This window comes from Gracilinanus agilis, chromosome 4, assembly GCF_016433145.1.
Source record: "Gracilinanus agilis isolate LMUSP501 chromosome 4, AgileGrace, whole genome shotgun sequence".
NCBI classification, from domain to species: Eukaryota; Metazoa; Chordata; class Mammalia; order Didelphimorphia; family Didelphidae; genus Gracilinanus; species Gracilinanus agilis.
In genome coordinates this window covers 97,156,125-97,178,354 of record NC_058133.1, presented here as the reverse complement: position 1 = coordinate 97,178,354, position 22,230 = coordinate 97,156,125, and the positions used below count along the sequence as shown (strand labels likewise).

Below are 22,230 nucleotides of genomic sequence, written 5' to 3'. Positions count from 1 at the left end.
AAAGGGAAGAATAACTAGGAATATACAATATGGGATGAAAAGTAAATTAAGAGAGGAAGTATGCAGAAGCTGGGGTGACTAGAAAAGGCTTTCTGAAGAAGGTGGAATTTGTTGAGCTGTCTTAAAGGAAGACTGAGAAACTAAGAGACAGAGGCCAGAAAAACAGCATTCTTTGCAAGGGGGACAACAAGTAGAAAAGCATAGACATTTGAGATGGAGGATAACAAGTATAGTCAATGTAATTCAATTATTTAGTTCATAGAATGAAATAAATTGGAAGGAGGCTAGAAAGATTAGGAAAGGTCCAACTGTAAAGAGTTTTGAAAACCCTGGAACTTTATCTTCAATCTTAAGGAGAATAGGGAACCACTGGAGATTATCAAAACGGGGAGTGACTTAGTTAAAATATCTCACTTTTTTGATCAGAAGACCAATTGAAATGGGGTAAGATTTGAGGCATGGTGATCAGGGCTTAACTAGAATATTGGCTGTGGTGATGTAGAGGAGAGGGGATATACGTGAGAGATGGTGTGAAGGTAGAAATGACATTATCTAACAAAAGACTGATTATATAAGCTTGATGAGAGTGAGCTACAGATGTCAACTGGGTTGTGATCCTGGGCACCTGGGAAAATAGTAGTGCACTCTTCAATTATTGGGAAATTTTGAAGAAGGAAGTCCTCTGGGAGTGGGGAAATCATTAGTTCTTTTGGACATATTGGGTCTGAGACTCCACTAGAATACCTCATTTAACATTTCCAAAGGCTAGTTGATCATTTGTGACTTGAGCTTGGGAAAGATACAGAGGCTGAATGTATAGAAGTGAGATTTATTTTCACAGATGATAAATGGATTCATGTGAATCAATGAGATTAGTAAGTGCTATATTATAAACAAACAAACAAAAAAGAAAAGATAGAAAAGGACAGAGACTTGGAAAATTCTCATAATTAAAGATTGTGATGTCAATAAGGATTAGTCAGAGAACACAGAAAGAGGAGTGTCATAAAAATCTGAAGGGGAAAGATAATAAAGGAAAGGAAAATGATCAAAAATTTAAAATGTTGTCAGAGAGGTCAAAATAATTAGGATTGAAAATAGGTCAATAGATTTGTTCAATGAAAAGTCACTGGTAAATTTGAAGGGTAAAATTTCAATTTAATAAAAGACAGACGACAAAGAATTAAGATGAGATTGAGAGAAAACACAATAGAGGCACTTATAACGATCCCTTCTTTAGCCCTTTCATTTCCTCCAAATTTATATGTTTTTAAAATATGACACCTGGAACTAAAGGTGAGTTGAGGATTCACCAGAATTGAATAAAGCAGTCTTATACTTATTCTTGCAGTGCTACTATGTTTCTGTTAATGCAGTCTAAAACTGAATAGGCTCATTTGACTGCCATGCCACAATATGGAGTGACTGCCAAACCTTTTCTATATTACCAATTCTCTCATGTATCTTCATCAATACTTTTGTTTTTCAAGTCCTTTTTAAATTGTGTGACTTCACACTTGACATCTAAAGTGGTCCAAGTCTAGGGAAATATGGATAATCATGGAGAACTGGCCTATTCAATATATCTAATTTCATCATGAAAGGCACATTTCTAAAGATTGAGATCTGGGGGTACTAATCATTACTGTATAGGTATATTTATATGGAAGTTAGTTAAAGAAAAAGAGACTGACTAATGAAGACTGCCTTTTAAGGACCTCAAATCTAAGGGTTTCAGAGGGTCATCTGAAGACATTTCATTAGTAGACATGCATTTGTTGTTTAAAAAATTTCATCTCCTAAGCCCTATATCTGCAATCCCAAATTTCACTAAAATCAAATTAGCAATTAACTTGATTTAAAATCAGAATATAAGTTGGAAGTAGCTTTAGAGATCCGATAATTTAGTGTTTTATAACGGGCAGCCATTTGCAAACAGTCACATGCACACACTAACCCACACACAATCCATTCTTCAATATCTCAGGATACATATTTTGTCTATTTTAGGAAAGATCCTGAGAGGTTACCACTTTATTTATCAGCAATGTTTGTTTTAACCCCTTCCTCAATGGGAAGCGCATATGAGTTAGGTTTCTTGGGTTTTGTTGCAATACTAAAATAACATCATTCAAGGTTCAACTCATCTGCCATCTCCTAAGGGAAGCCTTTTCTGAATCCTTTATTGGTTGACTTTGACCTTTCTCTTCAAATTATCACATAAAGAAATAGCTAATTACATGCCAGTAATATTGATACAAGCCTCCCCCCTCCTAAGTTCTAGTAGCTGTGCCCTTCAAGATGGAGTTTGGTATTCAACTTCTCCTCAGCCACAAGATGTCTTCCTCCCCTCAAAGTAAGAGCCCCAAACTACTCTAATGAACTAATCAATATTTATTATAAGGATGAGGGAATTCAGGATAACAGGGTAAGGGTTAATAGTAGATTTAGAGGAAGGAGGGAACTTGGATAACTTCACTATCAACTATGAACCCCACAACAAGAGAGAAGTTTTGGTTTCTTCTGTAGCTTGGACTCAGAAACTGCCTCTCCCACTCCTCACAATATCCTATCCTTAATACTAACTATCAAACAAGGGAATAACTGAAAGGAAGGGGTATAAGATGGATCAAGGAAGGGTCCCTCAAGTGCCCGCTCCAGAGTCCAGACACTAAGGTCAATTATGGAGCACAACTCTCTCAGTATCTTCTTTGTTGGCAATGAATTCAGTAGAAAGGTTTAGCTGTTGAAATCTCCAGACTGCCCCTGAATTTTGGGTTCAGAAGCGCTAAATCCCTGTCCAGAACCTCCCAGCCACCCACAACCATCCACCCTAAGCCCACCCGAGAGCTTAAATGTCTTCTCCCCTGATTGGCAGTTGGCTGTTGGCAGTTTAGAATCAGAATCTTTACCAAACTCTGTCCTTCACTGGCTCTCCCAAACAGAACCTCCTCTAGGTTCCATGAGGCCAGCTTCAACTCAATTGTCTGCTCTCATTTGCAAAATTCAGTCCACATTGTTACATTCCTCAGTAGGATTTAAGTTACATAAAAGTAGGAGATATCTTTCATTTAAGTTTTATATATCTACCACCTGGCACTGTTTGCTGCAGAAAAATATCACGAATGATTATTAGAATGGATGTGGAATATACAAAGCATCTTGAAACTTCCTCTATTTCCTCTTCTCCTTTCTCCCCTTCTGTTCTATTTCTTTCTTGATTTCTTCTTTATTATCTTTTTATGTTTGCCTTTTCCTTTTTCTCTATCTTCCCATTTCATGGCTTCTACCTATGTGCCTATATTTTCTCCCATCCTTGAACTTTTCCACTTTTTCTTTCTTCTTCTCATCTTTTAGTTTCTACCCTGCTCCCCATTCCATTTCTCTGACTTTCTATCTTTTCATTGGCCTATTTTGTGACTATTGTGACTAGAATATTTTCATTTTAAAATATATTAAGAAAAACAATAGCAATATTTACAAAAACTTTGTAGAATAAAAACAGTTACTCATTGCATAATATCCCCTCAAAATATAACTTTTAAAGCTGTCTTGCTTGTCTATTATTTTAATCTGTCTATTTAAGCTTTCCTTTTCTTTGTATATTTTATTTTTCATTTATATGTAAAACAATTTTAACATTCATTTAACATTTTAACATGGTTTATCAAACCCTAGATTATTAGTCATTTACTACTGTTTTGGTGTACATAATCTATTCCACTTATCCACCACTCTATTTTTTAGCCAGTACCAGACAGTTTGGGTGTACATCTCTTTAGTCTTCCCATTTATCCTTACTTATTTCCAAACTTGACTATTCTGAACCAAAAATGATAACATAGATGTTAATATCTTTTTATACTCATGATTAACACAGAAAATATTAAATGTTTTTATGGACACAGTAACTGAATTATCATCGGAGCCATTTTTAAATGTCTTCTACATTTCTTCCTTTCTGATTCTGCTGTTTCATTCCATTTGGAAGTCATGTCCCTCCATCTGTTTTCCCTAGGTTGTGTTTCAGAAGACACGATAATACCCAAAGAATCTTAAATCCCAGGGAAGAGGAGAAGAATGCAGGTAACTTTAATCTCCAAAGAAATAATACTTACAATATGGAAATTATTTTGTTCAAATATGTAGTGCATTAAATTTCTTGTGGGTAAGAAGAAATTAGGGTGGAGGACATTTTTGAAAACAGATCCCTTGGACCCACATCAGCTTCAACTTTATATCCCTTGCCACTCATCCTGAACTTAATCTAGAGAGAACTAATCTTACCAAAAAGTTCACAAAATTTTCTCCAAGCTCCTTAGAAAGACCACTAATTCAATATCAAACAGTATTTTTATGTTAAACCATTATTTTGCTATACGGAACTGGTTAATAGAATGAGTAAATTAATCTGAAAGATTTGTCACTGTAGTCTCATTTGTTTGCAGAATATTTTATATTAGAAGTTGGCCAAACCTCAAGTAAATATCCTTATGATTCCTTGATTTATGATATATTTTATATATTGGGAACATTAAGGCTTAAGAACCTTACTTCTATAAAAAAAAAATTTCCTCTACCAACTATTGTTCTATGTATGAGAAGAAAAGTAGGAAAAGTTCTCCCTGGATGCTGCCCAAGGTCCACAAAAGACTATCATAGAAAGTCAGGGGTAGAAGAGAGAAATCCATCTTACCTTACAAAGAGAATGAAAGAACAAAACCAGATATGGATTGAATGATGATATCTTTTAGGATAGGGATGAGAAAGGGATAGGCTACCTTCTGATTTTCTTTAAAATTTTTTTCTAATGATCAAACATATTCATTATAAAAGATTCCAAACTTAGCACGTTAGTATAATTTAGTATTTTCAAGCATTCATACAATTTTTCCTTTATTTTTCTCTTTCTCTTCTCATTTCCTTTCCCTTTCCCCCAGTCCTGAGAGGTACTTTCCATGTAACCAAAGTGCTATTTACTCCCTTGCACCATGCTTCATTTAAGGTAGCTTCTCCTTTTATATCATAATCTCTCTTCCCTATTTTTGTTTGTGTAATTCATTCTCCTCAACTCATGATATATTACAAATTCAGGATAAGAAATTGAACTATACTCCTAGATAGCAAAAGCCTTCCATTCAACTTTTATACATCTTCACTTTTCTTGGTATCTCTACAGCCTGATTTGCTTTTTGAAAACAGATATAAAATAGAGTTTTTAAAAACTGCTAATGCAATAGGGTTACTTACTTATCTTTTTACAATATGGATCAATAGACCAGCCTTGTTTGGTGCATGTAATTTTGTCTTGATTATTTTGAAGATTGTAGCCTTGATGACATTTAACTGTTATCACTTCACCTTCCTTAAAAGTTTCTTTTCTTGGTAAAAATTGGCCATATGGTATTGACCTTATGGAGCACTGTCCTGTAGACCACAAAAGTAAAAAAAAAAGTTGTACATGAAATTATATGTTCAAAGAATAATGTTTCATAACCACATTTGCAAGAAAAAATAAGATAACTTATAATGGACTAAGAAATGCATTAAGTGCTGTTTTAATGTAAGATTAGAGAAGAAAATTATCCATCTATTACCAAACATTATTAAAATACTCATGTAGATGTTGTGATAGGCATTCCATTAAAGTGTAAAAGAGACTTTTTTTAATTGCCTAACTTCAATTTATTAATCAATTTTTAAAAATTTTTTTTAAAACCCTTAACTTCTGTGTATTGACTTCTAGGTGGAAGAGTGGTAAGGGTAGGCAATGGGGGTCAAGTGACTTGCCCAGGGTCACACAGCTGGGAAGTGTCTGAGGGCGGTTTTGAACCTAAGACCTCTGGTCTCTAGGCCTGGCTCTCATTCCACTGAGCTACCCAGCTGCCCCCCAATAATTCTAAAAATATCTCTCCTGGATACATTTTCCAAGGCTTTTTTAATGAGGTGTTTCATTTTTTATATCTATTTTTTATATCTAATTTTTCATTCTTTTGATTTTGCTTTATAGTTTCTTAATGTTTTGTGAAGTCATTAGCTTCCAATATTTCAATTCTAATTATTAAATTCTGGATTTCATCCTTTTGATCGATTCTTTTAAAGTCATCTATCTTTTAACTTATTTGCCTCATTTTGCAGCCTCTCAATTCTGCCTTTTAGGACATTATTTTTTTTGTTGTTTTAGTTCATGTGCCCTTGTTTCCAGATGACCAGTTTTGCTGTTTAAGTTCTCCTTTTCCCAACTTTCTTCAACTTGTCTTATTATTTTTTTGCATTCTTTTTTGACCTCTTCCAATTTGCTGGATTTTTTGAGGTTTTGTTTGATATTTCTTCATCCTCCTCTTTAGGTTCTGTTCTTTGTCCTTTATTTTCATAGAAAGTTTCAATCATAATTTCCTCCTTTTTCTTCTGGTATTTACTCATATTTTTTCTTCCCCCTTTCTTTGGACTATATACTTTCTCTTCTGTTTGTTTACTGGGTCTGTGTGTTTGAGATTTTCTGCTCTCTATGGGATCTTACATCTTCTCTGTTCTTGTGGTATACTGGATTAGACTGATTGAGCTGACCTACTGAGCTAATCTGCCCTGAGGCAAACTATTCACCAGCCACAGAAATGGCTAAGGGTACCCACCAAGTTGGGGCCCCCTATTACTCCTTGCCAGCCACCTCCATGCCAGCCACCATCAGAGCCCTGAGCTTCATGAAGTGGTACAGAGGTACAGTATGGCAGCTGTTACTTTCATCCTGGAATCCCACAGTTGGTTTGAGTCCTATCACAGGTCTCAGTGAAGTGGGTGGGGGAGAGGTGTTGGGTTCTTCATTTATACTGTGTAAATCAACTCTCTCTGAGTACCTTTAAAGTTTGTGTTCAAGTAGGGGATGTGAAGACAGAATTAACTCTCCCTTTGTCTGTTTTGAGTTAATCAATCAAGAACTAAAAGTACACCTGCTTAACACTTAGTCACTAAGTAAGAGAATTCATAAGTCACATAGTAAAAAAAGTTCACACCTCCAAAGGCCACAATCATTGCTTCCCACCCCCAGTGCAGTGTTAGGCAAATGAGGAAACTGTGATTGGTTCCAGTGGAGCTGGGGAGCAACAGGAAGTGATGTGGGAAAAGGGTTATAAAAGATGAGATTGAGTCATTCCTTGTCTCTTTGGCAAGGAGACTCTCCTAGAGGAGAATTCTGTAACTCTGGAGGCTTTATGGGTGAAGAACTGGAGCTGAGGTAGAGGATTAAAATGGTGAGACCCATATTGAAGAGGTAATCAACTTCCATGTGGAGATTGGTGTCTGAATGAAATTCTTGGCAGTCTTAGCCCCATGTGTGATGAAGGTTCTCAGTGGTTTTTTTCAGCATCTTCTGGCTCTTCAGATTTCAGCTGTCTAATTTGGATTTTGGATTCTGGTGAGATTTGCTTTCTGATTCATATTTGTGGTCTGGAGGCACTGGATTAGGGTTTAGGGTATTTTTAGCAAGCCAATTTTTTTCTACCTCTTTCCTATATTTCCCAATTTAATATTTCTGCCATGCTGTAAATGAAAGCTACTATCATCCTCATGAAATAAGGGTTAATCATTTTATGAATGGAGACCACAATGATTTTTTAAATTCTTATATTGGTCAAGCCCATTACAATTATTACAATTTGTGGCAGACCACAAAGTTTTGACAATTACCCTCAATCTACTTCTGTTTTCTTCACTTTTTATTATCCTTAAGTCATGTCTTTAGTAGCTAACCTCTGGAGTTCAGAGTTCTTATTCTGCTCTAAGTTGGCAGCACAGTTGAAAACAGATTAGCCATGAGCTATAGCTGTTGGTCTGTTTCTTGCACAGATGGGTAAGTCCTAAATTTCCTTTTATTCTTCTTCTTTTTTCCCTTTTTACTGAGAACAGCTGAATGCTTGCTGCTGCCTGTTAAGCTAGTTGTTTTTCTTAAGAACACTTAACCTCCTCAGGGCTTTCACCTGGGGCAATACTTTCATCCCTCCTGTCTCCTTGCTTCCTGGGGAATCAATCCTGCCCCCACAAGCTACTATCTTGCTGCCCAGAATTCCAGAGTATCAGAGGAAGTTAATAAGTTTAGCTCAGCCTTTTGTTATTAGAAAGTGTTAATTATTAGGCTAAATTAACAAAGTTTTGCTTTATCTTGCTCCTGGAAATCTGCTCTTTCTTTAAGGTCTTTCCTGAACCCTCACGTGCCTCTAGCATTAGCTTAAATGGGAGGTGGAATACTAGGGAGAGCAGTCAGGGAAAGTAGCACTAAAAATATCTAAACCTCCTCCCTTACCCCTGAGAAGCTTTCAGAGCCTATAAGGGTAAAATCTCAACAGCCCAGCATTTGTAATCTATACTCAAAAGCTCTTTTACCCTCCCAGGCCAGCTCAGCAAAGAAGTTCCCTGCCCAAGTGGCAGTAAAAGTACATGGTCAATGGTGTTTTTATCCCTGGGGGAGGGGAAGAGAGAAAACCCTTCCAAACTTCTTAGCTAAAATTAAGACTATACCCTGAGGGTTTTCACCTATAAGAAAGTGTGTTTTGTTTTGCCTAAAATAGAAAGCCTTTATTTTTCTTATTTTCTTTCCCAAATTTAGCCTGTGGCTAAGGATTTTAGCCACCAGGTGTGTCTGTATTTACACCAAATAATTAAATTAAAAAAAATAATAAATAGGAGACTGAATATGGTACTGAAAAAAGTGGCCCAAATTGCTAAAGTGCTGCTTCTCATCTGTCTAAAATGGCTCCTGGTCCCAGAGAACATCTCACAATGGTTTTATTTAGCACTGTAACTGGTTGTACTTATATTAATAGGATACCTTGCAGTTTATCTATTTTTCCTCAAGAAACAACAGAAAGATAGCTTGATTAATCTGAAGACTCAGATAGAAAACCTTGAAAAAATCTCGAGTAATCTCAATATTCAGAAAAGTTATTCATCTCCCTACATTCACTCCCCATATAAGCCTACTTTTTTGATGCCTGTTCAACACATTTCCCATCCAGTCCAACCCATCTCTTTCCCTACTCAACCCATTCCTCCTTATAATGAACCAATTCCTCCCCCTACTCAAAGCATCCTCATTTCTCCCTCCACCCAAACCATTCATACCCATCTGTCCTACATCCCTGCACCCAACCCATTTCTGCCCCTGCCCCTATCACAGCTCCCAGTCCCCTTATCTATTCCATTGAAACCAAACAAGAAGCCAAACAGCAGACATCAAAAATAATTCAGTTAAAGCTCTATTCCCCTTAAGGGAAGTAACCACTTACAATGAAAACAGAGATTTAGTGACCGTTAGGTACAATACACCTTTCAGGAAACAAGATATTGATAGATTCAAGTAAAATACACCTTCCTCTGAAGATGCTCCCTTTGTGAATATAAAAAAGCTAGAAAAATATTTACCACACTTATGATTCCATGTAGATTGACATGGAAATTTTGTTCTAAGTCTTTTTAACAGAAAAAGAAAAAAAAGAAAATTGTTTATCTTCTTAGTCAGGCCCAGGGAAGGAGAGCAATTCATTGACCACAGGAGGACACTAAATGGAACTTGAATAAAGAAGACTACTTAGAACTATGCCAGGCTAGAAAGGCATCACTAAAAGCAATGAGAGTATGTTCTTATAGGCCTGGTATATGGACAAAATTTGAAAATCTTCAGCAGAAAAATTATGAAAACCCTTCCCGGTTTGTGGATAGGCTTATTAAACTGGGAGGTAGATATATAGACATGGATCTTTCCTGAGAAAGGGATGTCAGGCAAATTAAGAAGACATTTGTAAAAAACTGTTGTAAAGTGGTCAAGCATCATTTTAAGACCAACTGTCCAAACTGGGCTAATATGGACCTCAAGAATTGAGAAGAATAGTAGTTTATGTCTTTAAGGGATATAAAAGGAAGGATGAAGAGAACAATCACTTAGTGGAGGCATTAAGGAAGGAAATAAAAACATTAACTGAAAATTTTGAAAGAAAAAAATGCAAATCAAGGAGTAGCTATAGCCCCCTTGCAAGAATTCACAAATCAAACACTAATGTGTCAATTTTGTGGAAAAAGGGGTCACTTAATGATGAACTGTAGGAAGTGGAATCAGGTGTCAGAAAATGTTACTGAGCAAGCCAGATTTAGTCTTATAGGTCAGTATTATCAGAAAATAAAAGCTATTATCCAAGAGATAGCATAATTATTAGTAAAGCAGAAAGTGATAACAGAATTCAGTGATACTTTGTACTTTGTAAATTGCATCCTATGCTAATGATTCATTTAGAGCAGAACCTAGATGAAAGAATTGGGAAATTATAATGTCCATTGGTTTCCTTTTTGCAAAATAAAGTTATTTTTGATATGTCAAACCCTCCCCCCATGTATCAGGATGGAATCCCAGCTTTCCAGAATGTCCAATGGGGAACATCATAAATGTCTTACTGATTTGAAATGTTACATCCTTTCTAAATATCATCTGGGGCTTCCTATAACAGCTGTCCTTTACAAAGAGTTTAAAGAAGTGTACTTACTAATGCATTTTGGCACTGGAAACCATCCTTCTTCAGTACAATTAAATCTTGTCCAGTAGCTATGATATGAGTTAGTTCCATGTGCAGGTACAAAATGGTCATCACAGTGGTAGTCTAATTCTCTTCCAATAGATGCTGGAAAACTTCTTCGAAAGTATTCCTCACTCTGGTAATATGGCTTATAAAGGTGTCCACTTTCTATTTCTGGATATTCACAAGGTTTCCCTTGGGGAAAAGTGAAACAAAAAATATTTTCTTTAATAATTTAACTGGATAATTTTATTTTTCCATTATGAAGAAACACTACACAATTTAGTATAACTGTGTTCTTTTTATTTGTGATCTCAGAATAAGTTGAGATTTAGAATCTCCCAGGGACAGTGTGTGTAATTAGAATGTTCTACCCCAGGACTATGTTCCCCAGAATTCCTTTAGTAGTACCAAGCATCCCTTTCATCTTTTATCCCCAAGTAGTGTGCTTATGTTGTTTGTATATAGTTGTGTGTTGCCCCACCCTGGCTCTCTTTTCCCATGTAAGTAGCTGGGAAAGCTGACTTTACTCAGGCTTTTACTTTTGTCTTTTATTCCTTTTACTTCAATTTATTATTAATAAATTTTATTAAATGTAATACTTTGATTATTTGGATATTAAGTTTTAATCTTACAATTTTTCATACCTCTTTCAGAAGAATGCTCAAAAAAACTTGAGTAGATAAATTTCACAAGTTGTGTTTTATCTTCTGCACACTTCTCACTTGCATCTGCATGAGCCAGTGTTCCCATGGCTGCTACTACCACTGTTTTCCTGTATTCTCCCAGCCCTGCTGCCTCCCAGTTTTGACCAGATACTGCCTGGGTGGTCCCTGCACAGCCTGCAGCCTCTGACAGCCTGAAACCAGACCTGCCAGATGGAAAAGTCTTATATAGATTTGTTCAAGATTTAATAGCTGTAAATAATCATGTCATAAAGACATCCTGTAGTTGCAAACCCAAACACAATAATTTCTTCTATTCCTAGCAGAACTACATACTTTACTCTAGTGAATTTGTGCTAAGCATTTTTCTCAATACCAATTCATGAGGATTCCAGAAATATATTTGCTTTTACCACGAAAGTTTTACAATGGACTTGGTGTAGATTACCACAAAGGTATGTAGAAAGCTCTATCCCATTTGCACAAAATTTGGCTCAAGATACAGATAATATTGAATTTAAACAAAGTTGCTTAATTAAGTATGTGGAAGATTTGCTCTTGGCTTCACCAAATGTAGCAGCATGTCAAGAATATAGCAAATATCTGTTAGACTTACATAAGAGAGGCCATAAAGTCTCAAAGGCAAAGGTTCAATAGTAATTCCCCAACATGGAATATTTAGGGTTCATTTAAACTAGTGGTTCCCTTTCTATTTCTTCTAAACACATTGAAGGTATTAAAAAAGTAAACAATCCAGCAACTAAGAAACAGTTAAGAACAATCTTAGGAGCAACAGGCTTTTATAGAAAATGGATTCCTTGCTATGGGGAAATCACTAATCCCCTTATACCACTAACAAAAGATTCAATCATTGAACTGCTTAGATTAGAACTAGAACACCTGTCAGATTTAAATTATATTAAATTAAGTCTGTCAGATTTAAAATAGGCTATTTTGTCTTCCCCTGATCTAGGTATCCCAGATTATAATAAACCATTCACTTTATATGTACATGAACAAAAAGGGGTACTTTAGGTGTTTTAATGTAAACTTTGGGGCCAGTTCAACATATGGCTATTTATTATTGAGCCCAACTAGACCCAGCAGCTTCAGAAGCACCACCGTTCCTTAGAGGTGTAGCTGCCACAGCCTTATTAGTAACTAAGGAGGCTGACTTTATATTGAGATGCCAATTTAAAATTATATGCCCACATGAAGTAGAAGCATGGTTGCTCAGACATAGAACACAGGTATTCTCAGAACAAAGACTCATAAGATATGGAATAACTTCATGAAGCAATGAAAATATCACTTTAAAACTTTGTACAACTCTTAACCTTTCCTCCCAGCTTTCTGATTTTCGAGTATCAGTAGAACCATTACATAGTTGTGAAATTTTAATATCCATGGCTGAAAAGTCTCAAGATAATCTCCTGGACACTCCTTTAGACAACCTAGATCTAGCTTATTCATTGATGATTCTTTCATGAGGGGTGGTATACATTACCATCCCTGCAGTAGTCACAGAATTTACCACTGTATGGTCAGCATCATTGCCCTCCAATATAAGTGTTCAAGGTGCAGAACTTAAAGACTTAAAACATGCCTGTATAATTGCTGGAGACAAAAGAGCAATAATTTACACAGACTCTAGATATGCATTTGAAATTTGTCATGCAGTATATATGTTATGGCTTCAGACAGAGTTTTTAAATTCAGCTAGAAAAACTATAGCAAATGCAGAAATTATTAATGAAGTTCTTTCTTCTCTCCAGCTACCCGAAGCCCTAGCTGTATTTCATTGCTCTGCCCATACGGGAGGAACTGTACCTATCTCTATGTGAAATGACCAAGCAGAATCTGCTGCAAAACTGGTGGCTATAGAAGGACCTGAATTAATTTTAACTTTAACAAAAAAATAATGAATCAGAGTTATCACTTTCCTATAATGAAAAAGAAGTGGAAATAAAACTGAATTAAAACTGGTGTAATATACAGAATTGGGGGTTACAGTTTTTTTTCTAGCTTTGGCTGAGTTCCAAAAACCAGTTGGGCTTTTAGAATCTTGGAGAGAGAGAGTTGACTGGATCTTCTGTGGAGGGAGGAAGTCAACTGAAGGAGCTCTTAGATTTTCTAGCTTCAATATTGAAATTAGCCTAGCAGTGATATATTTATTTAAGAAATTATTATTTTAGAGAGACCCTTTATATCTTCCTTTCCTAATACTACCCTGCCTTCCCTCCCTTACCTTAGTGGCTGTAGAGTTTATAAGGAGAGAAATTAGAGAGGAGTTAAATCTGTGAAGAGTTATCTAATTGACAGCATTATTTATATTTTAATCAAATCATCATTTATTCTCTTTAGACAGCATTTTGTAAGACTGAGTTTAAGGCAGGTCCTTACTCAGATTCCAGCTTCACTTCCCTTCCCCCACCTGAGGTTCCTGAGATAACTGATAGGGCTTTCCTTTAATCCACCTTCCTAACCAACATCCTTCAAACAAAATAAATCGTTTTGTGTTTCAATAGTCCTATTTAATGTAATTTGTCTGTTAGTTATCAAGAGAGAGTTAGAGGAAAGAGATGACATACTCTGGGCTTAGAGAGTAGCTGGGGCATCCATCTTGAAGGAAGGTGTCACTTCAAAATAGGTCCCTTCCTGTGAAATTAACTAAAGCCTGTTTGTTAATTTCAGTCTAGTCTATTTCCCTCAGCTTGTGTTTGAGTCTAAGTCCCAGTCTGTAAGCCTACTGTGTTAGTCTGTTTTAGTTTAACTTCTTTCTCCCAAGAAGATCTGTTTCCCTTCTGTGTTATACTCCTGACTTCAGTCCTTTTATACCCTGAATCTCCTTTAATCCCAGCCTACCTGTAGCCTAGTTTATCCACTCACCAAGTCTCCAACATCCTCCTTTCAATTCCCTTATCCCAAACACCTTTCCCAAATTACCCTCATAACAGCCCATACGGGAGAAACTGTCCCTATCTCTATGTGAAATGACCAGGCAGAATCTGCTGCAAAACTGGTGGCTATAGAAGGACCTGAATTAATTTTAACTTTAACAAAAAAATAATGAATCAGAGTTATCACTTTCCTATAATGAAAAAGAAGTGGAAAAATGGAAGCAAAAATTTAAGGCTAAACAGATTTATGGAGTATGGTTGTCATCTGAAGGAAAACCCCTGCTCCCTAGCAGTTTTTTTATCATCAAACATGTCGTTCCATGTATAAAAATAGTCACTTTGGCACCTACGGCATTCTAGACTCTGTTAAAAGAGTATGGATAGCCCCTGATAAAACTGTTATAGCCTCTAATGTGTGTACAGCCGGCTCCACCTGCGAAGCATATAACCAACATGACTTTCATGGCAAAGCATTTGGTGAGCACCCTTTGGCTTACACAACTTTTGAATACCTGCAAATAGATTTTATCACAATGCCAAAACCTGGACATTATAAATTTTGTCTAGTCATAGTAGATCAGCTGAACAGATGGCTGGAAGTATTTCCTACTGCCCAAGCCACAGTGGCTTTTTTTGCCAACATGCTCTTAAAGAAATTATTCATTGCTTTGGCCTGGCTGCATGTATTGATTCACACAGGGAAGCCATTTTATTGATTCAGTTTTATCTGAGGTTTATTCCTGTTTGGGGATAACTTCAAAATTTCATGTACCATACCATCCCCAGAGCTCAGGCCAAATTGAAAAATTAACAGACAGCTCAAAACTATGATTGGCCAACTATGCACTGAAACAAATCTAAAATGGCCTGATGGTCTCCCCTAGCTTTATTTTATCTCCAAAGCAGGCCTAGAGGAGATCCACACATCTCACCATTTGAGATGCTTCTTTGGACACCCTCCTATACAAGCCAAACCTTTTTCTCCTGCATATACATCATTATTAGGGTGAGATAATTCTATTGCTACATATATACAAGAATTGTAGAACAAACTGTGTGAACTCCATGAATCTGGAGCTTCAATACAATCAAGACCATAGACTTTTCACTTCATGACCTAAACCCAGAAGACAAGGTATACATAAAGAACTTCCAGAATACTGGAGCAACTCAGCCTTCCTGAGAAGGTCCATTTCAAGTACTGGTAACCACTAAAACAGCTATAAAAATTGGAGAAAAAGACTCTTCAATTAATTGCTCACATGTAAAGAAAGAAGCTACTATTGAAATTGATTGACTATACCCCATAACTCAACCATGTACCCTAAGTTGATCTGAATTTTGTTCAACACCCTCCTCATGGGGGAATCTCAGGGATATTGTATAATTATCATAGAGTTGCAACACCCTCCTCAGGGGGGGATTGTAGAATTGCCATGAAACTAAAAAAATCTTTTGAGAAAGAAGAATTTCAGGAAAGAGAGCTTGATAACTCTTTGAATCTAGAAGATGAATTGTTTGAAGAAGGCACCATGAAGATGCCCAAAGAAAACCTCCACAACATCAGAAGACCCAGCACAAATTTTGGAGTATAACTAATTGAATTTGGGGGGGGTCGAACACAAGTATTTTGAACATAAACTTGTATGCCACAAGGGGTTGCCCTCTTAATTAGCTTATTGTCAATGCACCTAGCAAACATTGGTTTCCTCTCTTTCTCTTCCTAGCTTTCATTTCCCTCTTATCTCTAAATATTGTAGTTTCTGATTATAAAAATGATTCATTGGGGAGACTAATCTCCCAAAGAATCTCAGGGGGGAATTGTAACAGGGAATTCCTGGTTCTCTTTGAGTTCATACTTGTGAAAAAGGAATCCTTTATTCTCTTTGCCTAGTTGGAGTTAACACGTTTGCTAACAATAACTTTGAATCAACATAAACTTTAACTAGATGGAAGAGCTCCCAAACCACTTAGTGAATTCATACCCTACCTAGTACTAGGTGAGAAGCCAGGAAGATGCTTGGAGAGCTCCACCCTTTTTTCTAATTCAAAGAGTCAGAAGTTCACACCCTTAGAAACTGTAAAAGCTTTCAATGGTTATTCACCCTTCCAGAAAGTGTGAACCAGTTCCCACAAACACTGCTCCCTGGGCAGTGCTAGTCTATTTGGAAACTGTGATTAGGCCCTGTGAAGAGGGGTAGGAACAGAAAGCCATCATAAAAGCCATAAAATTCTTGGTCTGGAGACAATCTGGTGAAACTGAGTATCCTGGAGAGTGTCTCCTGGAGATAGTCTTCGAGGGAACTTCACTGGAGACTGCAGCTTGGATTGCGGCTTCAACAGAGATTCTGATTCCTGGACTACTTTTTTGGGTGAGTGAAAAGGGCTGACTACATTCCAAGTTTCCTAAGAGACTGGCTTCCATCTTGGAGTAGGCCTCACAGTTACTCACTATTGGCTTTCCTGAGAGAGGACTAGTATAGGCATTTTCTCTAACCTCTCTCACATTTCTCTACTTTATTGTTTCCCCCCTATTTTGTAAATAAACTTTTGACTTGGGATATAATAATGTGATATTGGGTTTGCAAGGAGAAAGTAGGATAATTTTAGTGCTATTGATGTTCATGAAAATAGCAGAATTTGGGGTCAGGGCACTTAAAGATTTCAATTTTAGACATATTGAGTTCCCAGTGAATTCTGTAAGGAAAAGTGTCCAATAGGCTGTTTGATAATACAAACATGAAGGAGACTTCAGGTAAGAGACTTGAGAACAATTTCTCTTTGGTTATAGATAATCATCTGCATAAAAGAAGATATGGGAATAGGTCAAAATGTAGAGAGAATAAAACAAGAAGAATGAGAAAGCCTTTGTTAAGGCTAGCAGATGAAGGGAAATGAACCAATCAAGAAGATAGAGAAGGACTAAACAGGTAAAGGATGACCAGGAATACTACTGATTAAGGAATTAGAGAATTTCCAGAAAGGAATAATGAACCAACCCAGTTAAATACTACAGAGAAGGTCAAAGAAATGAAGACTGAGGAAAAGCAATTGAAACTAGTGATTAAGAGGTCATCAAAATCTTTTGAGGAAGCAATTTTAATAGAATGATGGAGCAAAAGGATAAGGGGATAATATATATGATGAGGGAAATCAGAAGAAAGTATAGAATATTTCATAAAGAAATTTATCGGGGAAACAAAGAATAATGATGGGGCAGTAGTTTTAGAGAATAGTAAGAAAAGGAGGAGCTTTTAGGATAGGGAAAAATGATGCACATTTGGGAGCAGGCACTGGTATATAGTCTGGGGGTAGGTGGGTGGGGCATGGAAAGGGGTCCCTAAAAGTCAAAAAAGGTTCCCCATCACTGTTATAGCACAATAGTATTCTATCACCATCATATACCACAATTTGTTCAGCTATACCTCAATCATCACCCCAGCATTTTCTAGTTTTTTGCTTTGTGGTGATGTTTTTTAAAGAGATTAAAGCAGGTTTCATTGTAATATTATTCATTTTCATAAAGTATCATTTCTGAATTACTCATATGAGGAATAACTACAAAGTAATAATATTATTTGCTTCTGTAAGTATACCAAATCTGAAGCATCTGAGTAACATGCCTAAAAAAGTACTCAATAATTCATTAGTGTTTCCCTTGTTCAGAGATTTCTTTCTTTTTCTTTTTTCTCTTTTTGGGGGGGGGGAAATTTATTGAAAATGTCCTTACACTAAATTTTTAGGCCATTTTGGGCTTTTGGAGGGCTTGTGATTACAAGCTGTAGTTTCTAGAAAATAAACTACATCTAACAATGCAGATTAGATATCATTCTTCAATTTTCTATCTTAGGGTGTAGCTTTGGATATAGAGAGGCAAAGTGTTTAAGTGATTTTCTCAGTCATAAGGGCAATATGTTTTGGAGGTATCCACAAGTTTAGTAAAAAGTAGCCTAACTTGGGTGAAGCGTGAACAATTAGGGTATTCTCCAAACTCTCTACCCCTTGGCAGTAAGATGCTTTCATATCTGCCAGAACAGATGCGTCCAACTAGAATAGAAGCTCAACAGTGGACACTAAGTATACATAAGGTTTCCTGAAACTGCATATTGACTTGGGAAACCAAATATTAACAATTTTCCTTTTATTTTATTTTTATTTATTTTGTTAAATATTTCTCAATTACATTTTTATTTGGTTCCAGCTGCATGGAAGAGTGCTGCAGGACATTAATTTCACAAGCCTGTGTTTGACACTTCAATTTTAGAGTACTTTCCACCACTTAAATGACTTCAGTGCTGGTCAATATTAACTTTCAGTATTCAAGAAGTCTGATAGAAGCAGCACTAAAAGGGAGAAGAGGATCAAAGCAAAACACATAAGGAAATTGAATCTGCACCAGTTCTCTGAAGGAGTGACTGGGATCTGCCTTAGTCCTGAGAAGTGTGATGTTCAATTGGGGTCTCTGAACATCAGGGCCTCAGCAAAGGTAATAAAACTTTATATATCTTCATTCAGTCTCCTCACTTAGGAGGAAGTTATTCTTATACCACCACCTGCTTAGTGCATTCTGTCCCACCAGTCAAACACCAGCCTCAACCTCCCTCTGCCTGGGAAACACACGGTGATGGAGAAGTGGGGTGATACATAATCTTTGCCACAAGTAGTGCCTTCAAGGACCTGTCTCCTTTTTCTGTAGAGTTTGGGGAGGCTTTTTCCACCTTTTAAAAAAAAAAAAACCCTTACCTTCCATCTTAGAATAAATACCGTGTATTGGAAGAGTGGTGAGGGCTAGGCAATGGGAGTTAAGTGACTTGCTCAACTGGAAGTGTCTGAGGCCAGATTAGAACCTAGCACCTCCTGTCTCTAAACTCGACTCTCAATGCAGTGAGCCACCCAGCTGCTTCCTTTTCACCTTCTTATCAGAAAAGATACTCCTTTTCAGCATTGACATTTTCCACATTTTGGTGTCACATTTCAGTAAACAAAGGTCTCTAGTAGTGATGCGGAGTCACGAGGGTTTATTGGAGGGGAGGAAAGGGGAGAGTGGGAGTTTCATGAATAGATCTGTGCTGTAGGAAATCACTTCAGTGGTTCAGTGGAGGCTGCCCTTTCTCACTACCTGTATAAAGACTCAGTTTTCTTTCACCAGACTCCTGCTGCTCAAGAGCTTATCCACTGCCCCCTGCCACTTGGGCTTTGTTTCTCTGCTTGCTGCTGTCCGCTACTGTAGCCTGCCTCCCTGTTCACCGCCGTCTCTTGTTACTGGGGTCCTTATCTATATCTGTTCATCCACCATTAATGCTGGGACCCACATCTTTGTCCCCTGTTCCCACAAATACCAGTGGACACTAGTGCCCACTGCTCCCATGTCTGGGCCTATTCTTCTTTCCCTATATGGCCAGGGGAAGTATCTCCAAATATTTAGGTTTTAATGAAGAAGTAACAATACAAAACAGGAGATCAGGGAAGGCTTCATGGAGGCATTGGTACTTGGCTACTTTGAGGATTCTGAGAGGTGGGAATGAAAAGTGCAATAAGGAACTTTTACAGTTACAAGAGACAGAATGTTGGTTTGGCTGAAATATTATAAAATGAGCTGAGAAACACAGATCATGAAGGATATTAAATGCTAGTCAAAAGAGTTTGTGGTGGGGGAGTTGGGGTGAGCAGTGCAGTGATAGGAAGGGGCTGTAGTATTTCTATTTAACATTAACACTTCTCTTTTCCATTCTATACATCTTAGCAAGTTTAACACCATGCCTTCCAGTAACATGGTACAACATATGAAAAACCCCTTCGGAGTAGGTATTAAATGACATTATTTTGGATCGCTATATTTTTTATTTTGTTTAGTTTAAAAGAAAAAAATTTTGTCATAAAGTTGATCACTTATAAAGAAGCAATTATTATTCAAGTAATTTAGGAAGAATAATAAAAGGTATTACACATAATATCTTTTATACTAAATTACTTCCTAAAATACTTCCTAAATTATGATTCCTAAATTATATAGACGTATAGATATAGATATAGATATAGATATAGATATAGATATAGATATAGATATAGATATAGATACATCTGGTGGGGACCCTAGGATGGGTCTCATGTTTCTATAGGGGCTGAGAGAAATAATCCCTAAAATGAAGAACATAAAATAAAATTAGTAACATGCAAAGCATTTTCAGCTAGTATTTCTCTAGAATTCACTGGCCTTTTGTGCTAACATCTCAATAAAAATATTTTTTAGAAAATATTCACTTTTTATAACATATAAAACATACAGCACCATAAATGCTTTCTTCCTTTTTGCTATTATTACAAATCTGAGTTAATACTTTGGTATTATTATATCATGATACTTCTCTTAAAATATTTTTTATATTTTATGTATATGTGATTGATCCTAGGGCAACAATTCTTTCTGTGGGAAAAATAAATAATCTGATTTTTGATGTTGGGCCAAAATAATATAAATTCTATTTTTACTTTTCTAGTAGCCATTCTAGACTCACAAATTAGAAATCATTTAAGAGTGAGTCACTTTTATTTTGACCATGTGAGAAGATTCTTGGAATTACCTGACCTTATAACTAGTAAGTGGCAGAACCAAAACTGAAACTCATTTCATATGACCACAGATTCAGAGGTAGAAAATATCTTTTCTAATTCCAGATAAGCAAAATAAATTTCTAACATTGTATCATAGAACTTTGTCCTTTATATCAAATAGTTGTTCCCCATTTTATCCTCAAACCCTTGGAGGAGTCCTATGCAATTCAATACCATATCTGATTCTATTGTCCTATTTAGATGAAGAAACTGAATCTCTCACAGAAATGAAATAATTCGAAAGAAGTCATATAGATGGTAGTACATCCATTTTTTCTTAGTCAGAATCTCAAGCTCTGAGTAAAATATTTATTCTATTGTATTTTTCTAATCTTTCATCATTTTCTACTTTTTCTATTATACCATACTGTATCCATGAGTGTGGTTACCATGTGGGGAATACAAATATTAAACATGGAGTATTAAAAAAATGAATGTAGAATAGCAGAAGAAAGCATCTGAAAGTAGAGGTGAGAAAATAATTTTGTTCATTTTATAATTTTGCTAAAATGGTATGCTTAAGTGGCCACAGGAGAACTTAACGGAGGATTCCCCTGGAATTCTGGGTGAAGCTGACCCTGTATTTTGCAGGGATTCCATGCTGTAATCTCCATATAACAATAAGCATAAGGGAGGGAAAGAATACATAGCCTGGTGATGATAAAGAATGGGATTTTTCTAGGATATTACTTAAAGTCAGTCAGAGATTGAGAAAATCATGAGCCAAAGGATTTAGCATAGAACATAGAGAGTTCAAAACGTGATATTTTTCCTGGATTCTCCCAAACAGGCTTTAAAAATGTGTTTTTCAAAACAACTTTAATCCATATGACTCTATTTAACCAATATGACTCTAAAAGCCTGGTAATATGAGTGACCCTGATATTTTTGTCTGAATTCAAAGGTCCATTGAGACTACAGAGTAAGGATCAAAGGCAGAATGGAGGGCGTAGGATGGGATTTCTTCAATGGAAAAGGCCTATGAATGAAGAACTATGCCTATAATTAAAGGTAAAAGCCAATATATAAAAAATGAAATGGACATGGGTGAGAGTTGTGAGCAAAACCATGACAGTATGTCACGGGAAACAATAGATTCCAATTGTTTTTATTATTCAGATCTTAGTCCTGAGCAACATAAGTATTTAATCACACTTAGTCCTGAGCAACGTAAGTATTTAAAAGTTCACAAATATATTATAATGTATCTTGGTTCTACAAAAGTGTCAAATTCTCAGAAGAGATTTTTGTAAAAATAGATGGAGAACCAAGGGATGTAAGAGAACTCCTTCAGATAAATTCCTGTTTCAGATATTCCTAAGTTTCAGATATGACAATGTGCCACCTGACTTTGCCCTTTATACCATACCTTTGTTCTACATTTTATCAACAACTTAGAGGAGGTCCAGGATATTCAGTGTTATCTCTCTCTGTTTCTCTGCCATTGTTTCTCTCTCTCTCTCTCTCTCTCTCTCTCTCTCTCTCTCTCTCTCTCTC

The 22,230-nt window shown here is 36.4% G+C and overlaps 1 protein-coding gene across 1 annotated transcript in view; it reads right to left on the bottom strand.

The window, feature by feature from the left end:
- LOC123245939 (complement factor H-like) overlaps window positions 1-22,230 on the bottom strand; it is an 80,557-nt gene that overhangs the window by 44,080 nt on the left and 14,247 nt on the right. Inside the window, exons 3-6 of the mRNA XM_044674908.1 lie at window positions 14,472-14,554; window positions 11,204-11,427; window positions 10,527-10,751; window positions 5,251-5,427 (exon numbers count right to left, since the gene is read on the bottom strand). Of these exons, the coding sequence (XP_044530843.1) occupies window positions 5,251-5,427; window positions 10,527-10,751; window positions 11,204-11,427; window positions 14,472-14,554 (709 nt within the window). The remainder of the gene's footprint in view (window positions 1-5,250; window positions 5,428-10,526; window positions 10,752-11,203; window positions 11,428-14,471; window positions 14,555-22,230) is intronic.